Here is a 13987-nt window from a genome sequence, read left to right on the forward strand (position 1 = left end):
TTCTGGTTTTGAGCAAGTCACGAACCTGGACAATCTATGGTCTGTGTTTGGATTTATCCATAGCTCTGTTTTAGTTTTCTCTGATTTTACCTTGGTTTAGTTCTACTTTAGTCTTGGGTTAGTTCTCTTTGCCTCTGGATTTGGGAGTGCCTTTTTGAGGGGAACAGGAGAGAGGTGTGTCTCTAAAACCCGTTTCCTCTAACATATGTTGGAGACTCCATGAGTCCCTGATTTCAACCCTACTTCTGCTTAAATCCTGGATTAGTACTGATTTACTCCTGGTTTAGACCCTTATTTAAATTCTCACCCTGTAGACAAGAGTATATTGAGGATGGTGACATTTTTGGACCTGGTTTAGACCTGGATTTTCTCTTGGGTAAGTTTTGGATGCGTTTGTGGCTGAGTTTGGCTCAGGTTGTGGCTGCGTTTGGCTCAGGTTGTGGCTGAGGTTGTGGCTGCGTTTGGCTCAGGTTGTGGCTGCGTTTGGCTCAGGTTGTGGCTGAGGTTGTGGCTGCGTTTGGCTCAGGTTGTGGCTGCGTTTGGCTCAGGTTGTGGCTGAGTTTGGCTGAGGTTGTGGCTGCGTTTGGCTCAGGTTGTGGCTGAGGTTGTGGCTGCGTTTGGCTCAGGTTGTGGCTGCGTTTGGCTGAGGTTGTGGCCTGCGTTTGGCTCAGGTTGTGGCTGCGTTTGGCTCAGGTTGTGGCTCAGGTTGTGGCTGCGTTTGGCTCAGGTTGTGGCTGAGGTTGTGGCTGAGGTTGTGGCTGTGTTTGGGTGAGGTTGTGGCTGTGTTTGGCTCAGGTTGTGGCTGCGTTTGGCTCAGGTTGTGGCTGCGTTTGGCTGAGGTTGTGGCTGAGGTTGTGGCTGTGTTTGGCTGAGGTTGAGGCTGTGTTTGGCTGAGGTTGTGGCTGCGTTTGGCTGAGGTTGTGGCTGCGTTTGGCTGAGGTTGTGGCTGAGTTTGGCTCAGGTTGTGGCTGCGTTTGGCTCAGGTTGTGGCTGTGTTTGGCTGAGGTTGTGGCTGCGTTTGGCTCAGGTTGTGGCTCAGGTTGTGGCTGCGTTTGGCTGAGGTTGTGGCTGCGTTTGGCTCAGGTTGTGGCTGAGGTTGTGGCTGAGGTTGTGGCTGTGTTTGGGTGAGGTTGTGGCTGAGGTTGTGGCTGTGTTTGGCTCAGGTTGTGGCTGTGTTTGGCTCAGGTTGTGGCTGAGGTTGTGGCTGAGGTTGTGGCTGCGTTTGGCTCAGGTTGTGGCTGAGGTTGTGGCTGTGTTTGGCTCAGGTTGTGGCTGCGTTTGGCTCAGGTTGTGGCTGCGTTTGGCTGAGGTTGTGGCTGAGGTTGTGGCTGTGTTTGGCTGAGGTTGAGGCTGTGTTTGGCTGAGGTTGTGGCTGCGTTTGGCTGAGGTTGTGGCTGCGTTTGGCTCAGGTTGTGGCTGCGTTTGGCTCAGGTTGTGGCTGCGTTTGGCTGAGGTTGTGGCTGCGTTTGGCTGAGGTTGTGGCTGCGTTTGGCTCAGGTTGTGGCTGCGTTTGGCTCAGGTTGTGGCTGCGTTTGGCTCAGGTTGTGGCTGAGGTTGTGGCTGCGTTTGGCTCAGGTTGTGGCTGCGTTTGGCTCAGGTTGTGGCTGAGGTTGTGGCTGCGTTTGGCTCAGGTTGTGGCTGCGTTTGGCTCAGGTTGTGGCTGAGGTTGTGGCTGCGTTTGGCTCAGGTTGTGGCTGCGTTTGGCTGAGGTTGAGGCTGCGTTTGGCTGAGGTTGTGGCTGCGTTTGGCTGAGGTTGAGGCTGCGTTTGGCTGAGGTTGAGGCTGCGTTTGGCTCAGGTTGTGGCTGCGTTTGGCTGAGGTTGTGGCTGCGTTTGGCTCAGGTTGTGGCTGCGTTTGGCTCATGTTGTGGCTGCGTTTGGCTCAGGTTGTGGCTGAGGTTGTGGCTGCGTTTGGCTCAGGTTGTGGCTGAGGTTGTGGCTGTGTTTGGCTCAGGTTGTGGCTGTGTTTGGCTCAGGTTGTGGCTGTGTTTGGCTGAGGTTGTGGCTGTGTTTGGCTCAGGTTGTGGCTGAGGTTGTGGCTGAGTTTGGCTGAGGTTGAGGCTGTGTTTGGCTGAGGTTGTGGCTGCGTTTGGCTGAGGTTGTGGCTGCGTTTGGCTGAGGTTGTGGCTGCGTTTGGCTCAGGTTGTGGCTGCGTTTGGCTCAGGTTGTGGCTGCGTTTGGCTCAGGTTGTGGCTGCGTTTGGCTCAGGTTGTGGCTGAGGTTGTGGCTGCGTTTGGCTGAGGTTGTGGCTGTGTTTGGCTCAGGTTGTGGCTGAGTTTGGCTGAGGTTGAGGCTGTGTTTGGCTGAGGTTGTGGCTGCGTTTGGCTGAGGTTGTGGCTGCGTTTGGCTCAGGTTGTGGCTGTGTTTGGCTGAGGTTGTGGCTGCGTTTGGCTGAGGTTGTGGCTGAGTTTGGCTGAGGTTGTGGCTGTGTTTGGCTGAGGTTGTGGCTGAGTTTGGCTCAGGTTGTGGCTGTGTTTGGCTGAGGTTGTGGCTGCGTTTGGCTGAGGTTGTGGCTGAGTTTGGCTGAGGTTGTGGCTGTGTTTGGCTGAGGTTGTGGCTGAGTTTGGCTCAGGTTGTGGCTGCGTTTGGCTGAGGTTGTGGCTGAGTTTGGCTGAGGTTGTGGCTGCGTTTGGCTCAGGTTGTGGCTGCGTTTGGCTGAGGTTGAGGCTGTGTTTGGCTGAGGTTGTGGCTGCGTTTGGCTCAGGTTGTGGCTGCGTTTGGCTCAGGTTGTGGCTGCGTTTGGCTGAGGTTGTGGCTGCGTTTGGCTGAGGTTGTGGCTGCGTTTGGCTGAGGTTGTGGCTGCGTTTGGCTGAGGTTGAGGCTGCGTTTGGCTCAGGTTGTGGCTGCGTTTGGCTGAGGTTGTGGCTGCGTTTGGCTGAGGTTGTGGCTGCGTTTGGCTCAGGTTGTGGCTGCGTTTGGCTGACCCGAAACGCTGCAGAATAGAGTAAAAAAAGTTAAATATAAATAAATTCCTTGAGCATAAATGTAAACATATAAAGAATATTTTGAGTATTTTGAGTTTTTTTATTATTTCATGTATTTATGCTCAGAAATAGCCCATTTTGTTGACAAATTTCAAATGTATTGCTGGAGATTTTGGATATATGTTCTAGTCTTACATAACAATATAAATAAATAAGCAAAAAAAAAAAAGAAAGAATAATGTCAAGATGTCAAGTCCCTGGAGTGTAAAAGAAACTAATTGAACTCACATGTTCCCAGTCATAAAATAGATTATTTTATAGTTGGCACATGTTTGAGACTAGTTAGGATCAGGATCTGAAAATGTTCTTCCCTTTATGTTTTCTAATCAAGTTAATCAATCAAAAAGGTGAATTCATTTCCTTTTGGGCCACATGACGTTGATCAAATCTGATTATTTTATTGTTAAAGGACTGTTTACCAGCCCTTGCTCCGTACACTCTGTGCGGGATCTTCAGTTTGGCGCTGTGTGTGCGCCGTAGATGAAACATGCCCTGAGCCTGTCTGTTTTGGTGACCTCTGACCTCTCTGGTTTCTCTCCCCTGTCTCTCCAATTCAAGCCTGAGGAGCGGTGAGAAGAGGAGACGCTCACGATGGCGGTGGAAGTATGTTCTCTGTAAACATGTGCTGGAGTCCCTCAGATGGAGCAGGAGTCAGAGCGAGGGCAACAAAGCGCTCACTTTAGTGATACAGGCGGCACATTTGGTTTCCCAACCACATTCTTTTACTCTTTTTCGGCTTTACTTAAAGGGACTATAAGGAGTTTAAAAATGTTAAAATTAAGTATTTTCCTCCCCCTACATGTTCCAGCCATGTCTTAATGTGTAGAATGAGCTCAGACCTGTTCACCACAACTGCCTCTAAAATCCTGTACGGTCACTCAAAAAGGTGTCACTTCGGCCCGAATTGCCGTCATGCACGAGCTTAATATAGAAGGTGCAGTTACACATATGGCCTGAGGTGGCAGTAGTGAGTATAAAATGGCGAACTTGCTTCCAGCCCCTTTAACAAGTTATAAACAGCAGGCATTTTAGAGCATTTTAAATATGGTATCCACTAGGGCTGTGCAATTAATCGAAATTCGATTACGATTTCGATTATTACACTTAACGATTACAACATTAGCATAATCGAATTTGTTTTTTTTTTTCAATTTTTTTTTTCAATTTTGTTTTTTCTTCATTTTTTTCTGGCATAGCAGACTTGCATTATTTTATAGGATTATTTTCCCTTCACATTTCACGTGCCGTGGCTCATGCTTTTGTCTGACATAAAAACAAACGGCGCTGTGTGATGATGTCATCAGGCCGCGCTGCTCAGTTTACTTGCGCAGGTGTGAGGGCTGGCCAGCAGGGGTCAGGTGTGAAACAGAGACCCCTCCTTAAAGCAGTACTAAGTAACGTGTTTACCTTAATAAATCCTCTCCGTAGTCCCTGTGGGGGTGATACAAGTGTTTATGGGATGATTGGAGGGTCTTTCATCTCCTCCTGGTGTCTCTGGCCGGAAAACCATGTTTGCAACTTGACTGCCACCGGTCCGGAGAAAGCAATACACACTAATGTAATCACGAAGAAGAAGCTAACATGCTAACGGGCAAAGCTAACTGCGGGCTAGCGTCACTTTAAACAGTATTTACAGCCAAGTTTGAGTGAAAAAAAATATATATAAAAAATATTTCCATTGTATAATTGGATGCACAGTGACCCTCTCTCCCTTCGCCTTACCTGTCAGCGTCGTATTTACTCTCCAAGACAATTAATAAGTTAAAAAATCGTAACTTGCTACGACACCTGCAGTTGCGCTTATGGCCTCTAGGGGCAAGAGTTACTTAGTACTGCTTTAATCGAGGCAAACTTGAAACTGTTCAGAAAACAGAAAATATTCAGCATATTTTTTTTTATTAATGAATATATAAATAAAATAAAGACTTTTTTTTTAAAGGCAACAAATAATCGTTTGAATAATCGTGATTTCAATTATGACAAAAATAATCGTGATTATTATTTTTTCAATAATCGAGCAGCCCTGGTATCCACAATATATCACAAAATCACTGAAGTCTTTTTTTTATTGCAAACTCGGCCTAAAACCAAAAATGCGTGGAACTTCAAAGTGTGCAAAAGTTCAGTTCATACTTTTCCTATTTTAGTTTAATTTTCCCCTTGCTTTGGTGTTGATCTAGTGTTTTTTTTTTCTTGTTTTGTCACAATTCTAAAACAGACTTTCATGTGATTTTCTGTCACATGCAGATTGGGTTTGATGACTCAACCAAACTCGGTTAGAGACAAAGCAAGAGTTTATGACTTAAGGGCTGTTGTGTATTAGTGTTCACACCAGCCTCGGTGCCAGATGGTTTAACCTCTTAACCCCCGGCTTAACCCAGCACATCTCCAGTTCGGCTTTACCCAAATCTAAACGCTTCTTACAGCCTGTAGGCCTCATTTGAAAACCAAGACTTGCAAAACTGGTCTAAACTGATCTTTTCCCTCATTTTTTCCCCCCATGTTTTCATCTCGTTTTTGTCACTTATTTGTTGCTCTTTTGTAGCTTTTTTTTTGTTGCTAATCTGGAGAAAATGCTCGGTTAGGGCTGAGGTAAAGAGGTTAAGTTCTTTTGTTTCTCTTTTTTGTCAAACAGTGACGGAGAGAACATTGCATCAGCGTGTTGCAGGACGAAGATCTGTCATATGAGAAGTTATTGGGGATGGTGTCAATAGTAAAGCCTGAATGTAATGTTTACGTTTTTGGGGGGAATATTAGGAGTCGTATCTAAGGAACTCAACTCTTGGATTTTTTTTGTTTTGCCAACAGATGTTTCGGAAAAAAGCCTCCTCGTCCCTGAGAATGAGAAGAATCACAGAAAGCGCTAGATGTAAAAGAAAAAATAAGTCTCTCTTTTCTGTGTAAAAGTGGCGCTGGTAAGTCAATGTTGTCAAAGAGAAAATCTAAACAGCAGACTTCAAACGCCGTGGGAAGAAATAAAGTCTTAATTGTGACGGACTCTTCTAACATTACACTTTACTGCAATTTACAGTTAGCTCATCACTAGTTCTTAAGAGCTTTTAACTTGATCTTTGACAACACTGATACAAGCGACTTTCCTCTTCCTTCTTTTCTGTCTGTTTCTGCGGGAGCATTTGTGACACGATTTTTGTGTTTGTGGACGTTTGGGGATGTGGTCTGACACGTGCGGTGTTGTTCACTGTGTTTTTGAACGTGTGAGATTTCGATCAAGGTGAATGGTTTCTCTTTTGATACATGGCAACACAGCGGTGAAAGTGAACTGGATTCAGGTCTTTTGTCTGAGGTGTTTAGAATTTGTCTCTTTATGTTTTCGTTTGGTTGTTTTTTTAGTTAACCACTTGTCTTCAGGAAATGCTGAATAAAACATGTTGATTCAAACCAGCCAAAAATACTTGGGATGCACCGATCTGAAGCTGGTATCGGATATGGGAGCCGATACTGAAAAATATACGATATCGGGTATCGGCTACAAATATCTGATGCTGAACTGATTCCTGTTTTGGCTCTCGCTTTAAAAACACAACTTTCACCGACTAAATCTAAGTGAATATGTGCATTCTGTGTGTTATTTTGACGCCAAGAACCTTATTTTTAACCTCCACAAATGTATTTTTGATCGCTGCGCAAAAAGCCCACTGCTAGCAACAGCATGCTAAAGCTAGCGGTAGCATGCTAGTGCTAGCGGCAACTAATCAATACCAAAAGTTACCTCATACAATCAAATTGGCCACTGCGGGAGTGGCTAAGTGATAGTGATAGTTTCTGAAATTATATATAATATAATATAATATTGATTATTGATCTTGAGACTTTGTTGATCTTACAGTGGAGATAAGGGGACATTCACTTTTTCACTCAGAGAAAGACACTTTTAAGAAAGTCTCTTGCCATCGGTTACTATCGGATCCCGGCAGATACTCAAACCCCCAGTATCGGTAGCAAACAAGCTGGATCGGCGCATCTCTAAAAAATACATGGGCTTTGCAATTTTTCTGTAAATTGTGGGTTCCCAAATACTTTTTCACCCTGACTTCTGTGTGTGATGGAATGTTTGCAAGTCTGAAGAAAAACTCATTTCTTTTTTGTTGTTTTGTTTTTGTGTCATGAAAAATATAGTATTTGGTCATTTCAATACTGTGGAGGTCCCCAAATGTTCACATCCATATTTTGGGTGTCACAGCTTTCAATTTCGAACCCCTGAATGAATCTCCAGTCAGGATAATTAGCATTAGCGTTCTGAATCTAAGTCCTTTTACCCCATGTCTGCCTTTGCTTCACCGCTCACTTCACTCGACCCCCCCTCTCTGTGCCAGGGGCGGTGGATCGCGGGCGCAGTCTGTCCTTTCATGAGAGGAGCCAGCGTGAGGCTGAAATGAGAGCGGCAGAGGAGGCGGCGAGCGGCGCCAGCGGGGGCAGCACTGTGCTACAGCGCCTCCTACAGGAGCAGATGAACCGCAACTACGTCCTACAGCAGCAACAGCAGCAGCAACAGCAGCAACAACAACAACAACAACAACAACAGCAACAACAACAGCAACAGCAACAACAGCAACAACAAGGTGAGGGACTAAGGAGAAAGGGCAGATTTGAATGGGCTTACAAAGCAAATCGCAAAGACTGCTGTTACACCATTGGTAACTTTGGTGACGGTCAAAATGCAGATGATATGTAACTACTGGGCCTGTCCACATGAAGCCAAAACTTTAATTTAGTTCAACATCATGTGTGAGCATACTATATGTTTGTTAAGTGTGACATCACACACAATATTATGCTTACTTAAGGGTCCAAAATGTTGAGGGTTCCATAGATAAACTCAGAAAAAACACAGCATTATCTTTCTCATAAAGTGATGACAGTATTCAAACACATGTGCTCAAAAATACCACTCGTCAAACAGGACATCCCAGTGGAGGTGTGACCTTATTCCTGTCGATCGTGGTCTACTGGCAGACCGCGGTCTACTGGCAGACCGCGGTCTACTGGCAGACCGCAGACTGATCCCAAGTTGACCATGAGGGGTGAAGGGAAAGAGTAAGGACAGGACTTCACGATCGCAAAATTGAAAATCACTCGGATTGACTCGGATTGACTCTGATTTATTTAAATGTAGTTTTCTAATCTTTTTAAATGTAGTTTTCTAATCTTTTTTTTGTGTTTAAATGTGAACATGAAGCAGTCATTGGGCGACATGGGAGTAGCTACAGCGGTTAGCGCTCGTGCTTCACAGGTAGAAGGTCCGGGTTCGATTCCCATCAGGGACATGTGGAGTTTGCATGTTCTCCCCATAGGTTTCCTCCGGGTACTCTAGTTTCCCCACCACTAAAAACATGTACAATAGGTTAATCCTCCGGCCAGGTGGTTCTGACCTGGCTCCACATCTGGAGATGGGTCCCCGGGCGCTGGCTTACACTGGCAGCTCACTGCTCCTACAGGTGGCCTCAGCAGCATCGAGGATGGGTCAAATGCAGAGAAAGAATTTCCCTACGGGGATTAATAAAGTATAATTAATTATTACCCTACGCAAGCCAATAGGAAGTTAGCCTACAGCCTCTCTGTAACTTATCGGTTTAGAAAAGTAAATGATGTAAGTGCGTAACACATGGTATCACAGTGATGCAAAGTGAGTATCGTTGCCATATCAATTAATAATTCAAAACAAATTATGGCAAGTCTTCAAAATGGTGTCCAGAGCAGGAAAAAGTTCTGTGATTGAATCTGTGACGTCCATATTTCGGGATTCCTGGAGGATGTTAATGTGATCTATCCGTTATGTTCAGGTGCCGGTCCGGTTGCCCCCGACGACCTCTCCATGAGCCCGCACATCGCACGTCAGGAGCCCCAGGGCCAGGAGCTGCAGGCCGACTCTGCCCTCGAGAAGCTGAACGGGGGGCGGGTCACGGCTGGCGGAGGGGGAAGTATGGGCAGCATGGGGGGCAACACAGGGGGCTCTGCCAACCCCGGCCCCAACCCCAATGACCTGCCCAGTTACGACGAGGCCAAAGTCCAGTCCCAGTACTTCCGCGGACACGGCCCGCCTCCCCCCGCGCAGCCCCCAAACCAGAACAACTGCTCCCAGAACGGCCCCCTGCCAGCCTCGGTGGGCGCGGCCTTTTACGTCACCACGGTAACCAATGCCAAAGTGCGGACCGAGGGGCGCGCAACGGTGCAGAGAGTGAGCGCCGCGGGGAAAGTGCACCAGGACGACGGTTTGAAGGACCTAAAGCAAGGCCACGTGCGCTCTCTCAGCGAGCGCTTGATGCAGCTGTCTCTAGCAACCAGCGGGGTCAAAGCGCACGCCCCCGTCACCAGCGCACCCCTGTCGCCACAGCTGCCCCCTCCTGGCCCGGGGGACTACTTCAAGCCACCGCACAGAGGGCCGCCGCCCGATTACCCCTTCAAAGGCATGGGGTCACCCACAAAGCAGCAGGAGCCCGGAGGACACTTTTACCCCGATCAGCGGGGCAGGGAGCACTCCAGAGAGGTGCCCCTACGGTACCAACCCCCGCCAGAGTACGGCTCCTTCAGGTGAGTGTTTACAAGGGATGGGTTCAGGATCTACTACTATTATGGATACTCCATATCGATCTGGTGAGAAGTACTCTTATCGGTACTTTAAAGGCAACAACATGTTTATATAATCTGTACAGTATTGACAGAGCGTACTACAATTTATAGGCAATATAGCCTAGGCCAATATTTTTTATTACTCTACATTTGGACCAAATGGGAAGTAAAATACAAATATAGACCAAAATGCTAAATAAATATTTTTAAAATGATACAGTAAATTAAGTCTCACAAGTGTTTGGGACTGAGCCCAAATGGAAACTTTGTGCTGTGAAATAATGAACTACACTACGTTCCAAATTATTATGCAAATTGTATTTCAGTGTTTTTTTTACTGAAACTCATGGATGTCATTGTGTCTCAGGGCTCTTAGAATCACTGACATCAATCATGATGATTAGTTTTCAGGTTAAGTCCAGCTAAGGGAAAAACTACTGAAAAAGGACGTTCCACATTATTATGCAGATCATCATTTTTAGGCAAAATGGGAAAGAAAAAGGATCTCTCTGTTGATGAAAAGAGTGAAATAGTTCAGCGCCTTGGTCTAGGTATGAAAACCTTCGATATTTCATGAAAGATTAAGCGTAATCATTGTACTGATAAGAGCTTTGTGGCTGATCAGAGCCGGTTTGTGCAGATAAAAGCACAATAAGGACGGTTTATGCCAAATACATCAGATGAATAGAACAGCGGCTACAAAGCAGCATACAGGTATTTGAAGCTGCTGGTGCCTCTGGAGTCTCCCGAACATCAAGCTGTAGGACCCTCCAGAGGCCATGACTTGCAGGGCATAAATTCACAAGTATGTAAAAAAAAGTCCTGTGCAGTTATGATTTTTTTTAAATTACCAGAATGCTCACTCCAGCCACTAGGGGGCAGCTTAAATAAAAATAAAAGGAAAGAATTCCACAGGTGTCCAGCAGAGGGCACTGACATAATAAGAAAGCAGTGTATAAACAACACATTGTAGTCAAGTGGGAAGTGGACCTCTACAATAGTAGATTACTACCACAGAGTGTGCAGTGAATGAATATTGACTACAGTGTAGCAGAGATTTGTGACACAGGCTTGTAAAGAGCAATAAGTGTGAGCCGTTTTTATGAAGCTACAGTCCTGCCAGGCTCATTATTATTCATTTATTGAAAAAAAGTCCTCAATGTATTTTCCCAATCAAAACTATTTTTATTTTGGAGCTTTTGTTCATGGACCCCGGCGATACACTCCCGATATATTATACTCATATCTCGATATAAGTTTGAGTTATTGTTGGTGCGGCCCTCCGACTCCATTCAGGCTTCTCATGTGGCCCCTTATGAAAATGAATTGCCCGCCCCTGCTCCAGAGGCTGCAGTTGTGCATAAACCTTCTATCCGGCCTCCCCTAAACTGTTAATTGAAGCTGATGAACAGAAACGGCTGCAGTGGCTCAGAAACATATGAGGACTCATTTTCAAACAGTCTTGTTCACTGATGAGGCCGTGTGACCCTGGATTGTCAGATCAGTGGAATAGTGGATGGTTGGTGAATGGCCACCATGTCCCAACAAGGCTGTGATGTCAGAGGGGGGCGAGGTCATGTTTTGGGCCCGAATCATTGGGAGAGAGATGGTCGGCCCCTTTAGGATCCCTGAAGGGAGTTTCTGACAAACCACTTTCTTCTATGCTACAAAAAGAAGTGCCGTGCTTTCCCGAACAAAATCATTTTCATGCATGACAACGCACATGTCATACTGTAAAGAATACCTCTGTCTCAGAGCGTCATACTGATAAGCAAACATTCAGTGGCTGAGAGTGGGCGCCTCAGCACCACAGTCGAGGCTACGACAGAGATAGTACGACTGTACAGCTTGACCCAGTTTGATAAATAGTGAATTATTGTTATCCTCTAACAACCCCCACAGGGAAATCGTTGAGATCATGCTTACTCCCACACTATATGTCTTTGAAATATCTATGAAAAAGCATGTAGTTTGGCAGGCCAGGCAAAGTTTTTTTTGTTTAGGTGCGCCAGAATATAATGTAGGCGCACCGCTTGTTACACCAAATGTTCTGAAAGCGTGCCACAACAGGGTTCCCTGCCAATATTTGACAATATTTATTGTCAGACGTCACATAACAGAGACAGCAACACTTTTGTTTTGATTTACTGTGTTCATTACCCACAGTGAGGTGAGAAAGTGTCGGCACCCTGGATCAACATTTCTATTCATATGAACAGTGAAGCGAGGGGAAGATGAAATGATCTGCAAAATGCATAAAGTTCCAGATGAGACATTCCCATAACATAAAAAAACAAAATCAGGTTTCATTTTTCATTCTCATTTTCATATTTTACATTTTAAAATGACATAAAAGGGAAAAAATGCCACACAGGAAAAGTTTGAGAACTGTGCAGACTTAATACCTCGTAGTTCTCCAAGTATAATAGCAAGTATAATAGCTTTAAATACTTTTCTCGGCAGCCAGGAGGTTTTCAATTCAATTTCTAAAGTCTTCCAGAACTGGGTAGATTTCTGGGCAGTCTTGGACGTACTGCTCTTTGGAGGTTCATCCACAGGTCTTCAATGTTGTTTGAATCATGTTTAACCTCTTAACTCCCGCCTGAACCGAGAGGATCTTTTTCCTCACGTCATTAGATTTTTTTCCATCATTTTTTTGTTGGGTATTCAACTCATTTTTGTTACTTTTTTGTAACTGTTTTGTCTTTTTTTTATTTTGGCCATTTTGTGTCACATTTTTGTCATTTTTTTGTCATTTTTTTGTCTTTTTTGTCACATTTTTGTAATTTTTTTGGTCAGATTTTTATCAGATTTTTGTCTCTTTTTTTTTTAGCATTTTGTCACATTTTTGTCATTTTTTCGTCCGTTTTTTATCAAATTTTTGTCAATGTTTTCTTACTTTTTTGTCACATTTCCATCATTGGCTTCGTCTCAGTTTTGTCGCTATTTTCACAGCTTTTTTCCAGAAGCTTTTGGACTGGGGTAAAGCCAAACTGGAGAAAATGTGCTCGGTTCAGGTGGGAGTTAAGGGGTTAAGACTGTGCCGTGGGAAAACCTTCAGACTGCACCTCTTGGTCGTCCATCGTGTTTACGATCATTACCCATTTGTAGAAGCCATTTGCTTTTTCACAGATGGTGATTAGTGAGGTAAGTTTGGGTTTTAACCATGGTGTAGCTGTTCTACGAAGCTGGGTCATTCACTATAAGAGACCGGCTCCGTGTGGTAAACAAGCCTTTTTGCCAAGCTTTTGCAGACGACGCTCAGTGGAGTTGACCACATAAGCTCCTTGTGGACATTCAACCAGCTATATCTTCTTTTCATGGATCCCTTTCAACACGCCATTCAACATAACCAATGATCTTTATGATGCCTGGAGAATGTGCCCTGAGCGAGGTTTAGCTCCGGTTCTTCAAAGATGGCGGATGGCATTGACCGGTGTTTCCTGCACAAAGACGCTCTTTCAGCATCGGCCCCATGATCCTCACGCTGCGCTTTGACCTGACGACCGAGACCCATCGCTGTGACGAGTTTGAGGCGTTCGAGGTTCAATGGGGGGGAAATGTGCGGACTTATTAAGATGACTTCAACGTAAAGCCACACTAACATTTCAGCCAATGATGAACAGAAGTAAATACAAGCATTTAATTGTGGGTGTTCTGTTAAAAAATAACTACAAAAACATAATCTTTACTCATCGTCTCCATTGATGTCTTGCTTCTTTTACTTTGATGGCTGGTTGCGACTTAAGTACAAGGTCCTCTTCCAAATTCTTTACTGCAGAAACCACCTACAGTTGGTCTGGGGAGGTCTAGGTTTAGCAACACTATGTGCCCAAAAGATGAGATTGTCAGTGGATTACTTCTTCCCTGATGGCACTGGCATATTCCAAGATGACAATGCCGAGGTTCATGGGTTTCACATTGTAAAAGAGTGGTTCAGGGAGCATTAGATGGATTGGCTGCCACAGAGTCCAGGGCTGATTCCGTCCGCCATGATAAGAAGCCTCCGAATTGGCCTGTCAGTTAAGAAAGAGGGTAGGGAAAGGAGCCTCAATGCTAACTATAATAGCTGCTTTAGCATAGGGACCTCTGGTGCTAACTAACCGGTGATTAGGAGCTATGTGCCATCCCATAAGCCACCGTGCCGCCAATCCCCCCCCCCCCCCCCCCCCGGCCCCACCCTCGAGTGAGTCATGCAACCACTGTTGATTGACAGGCCACATTTAATAAAAACAAATATAGGATAAGATTGCACAAGCCATGTGAGTGTGTTAAAGAGCCGCCTCAGTAAATGGCTTAAATGAAGGCAGTTTGTGCTTTTGTGCTTTTGCTTTCATTTAGTAGAAACTTAAGCCACATGGCTAATTTGCCACTGTAGCTTTATGAAACAGTTGTTGAGATAAAATAACACTAAAG

The 13987-nt window shown here is 45.3% G+C and overlaps 1 protein-coding gene across 1 annotated transcript in view; it reads left to right on the forward strand.

Moving 5' to 3' along the window:
* Positions 1-13987, forward strand: part of amot (angiomotin) — a 34989-nt gene that overhangs the window by 6809 nt on the left and 14193 nt on the right. Inside the window, exons 2-3 of the mRNA XM_079566317.1 lie at positions 7318-7563; positions 8785-9532. Of these exons, the coding sequence (XP_079422443.1) occupies positions 7377-7563; positions 8785-9532 (935 nt within the window). The 5' untranslated portion in view covers positions 7318-7376. The remainder of the gene's footprint in view (positions 1-7317; positions 7564-8784; positions 9533-13987) is intronic.

This window comes from Gobius niger, assembly GCF_951799975.1.
Source record: "Gobius niger genome assembly, chromosome: 11".
NCBI classification, from domain to species: Eukaryota; Metazoa; Chordata; class Actinopteri; order Gobiiformes; family Gobiidae; genus Gobius; species Gobius niger.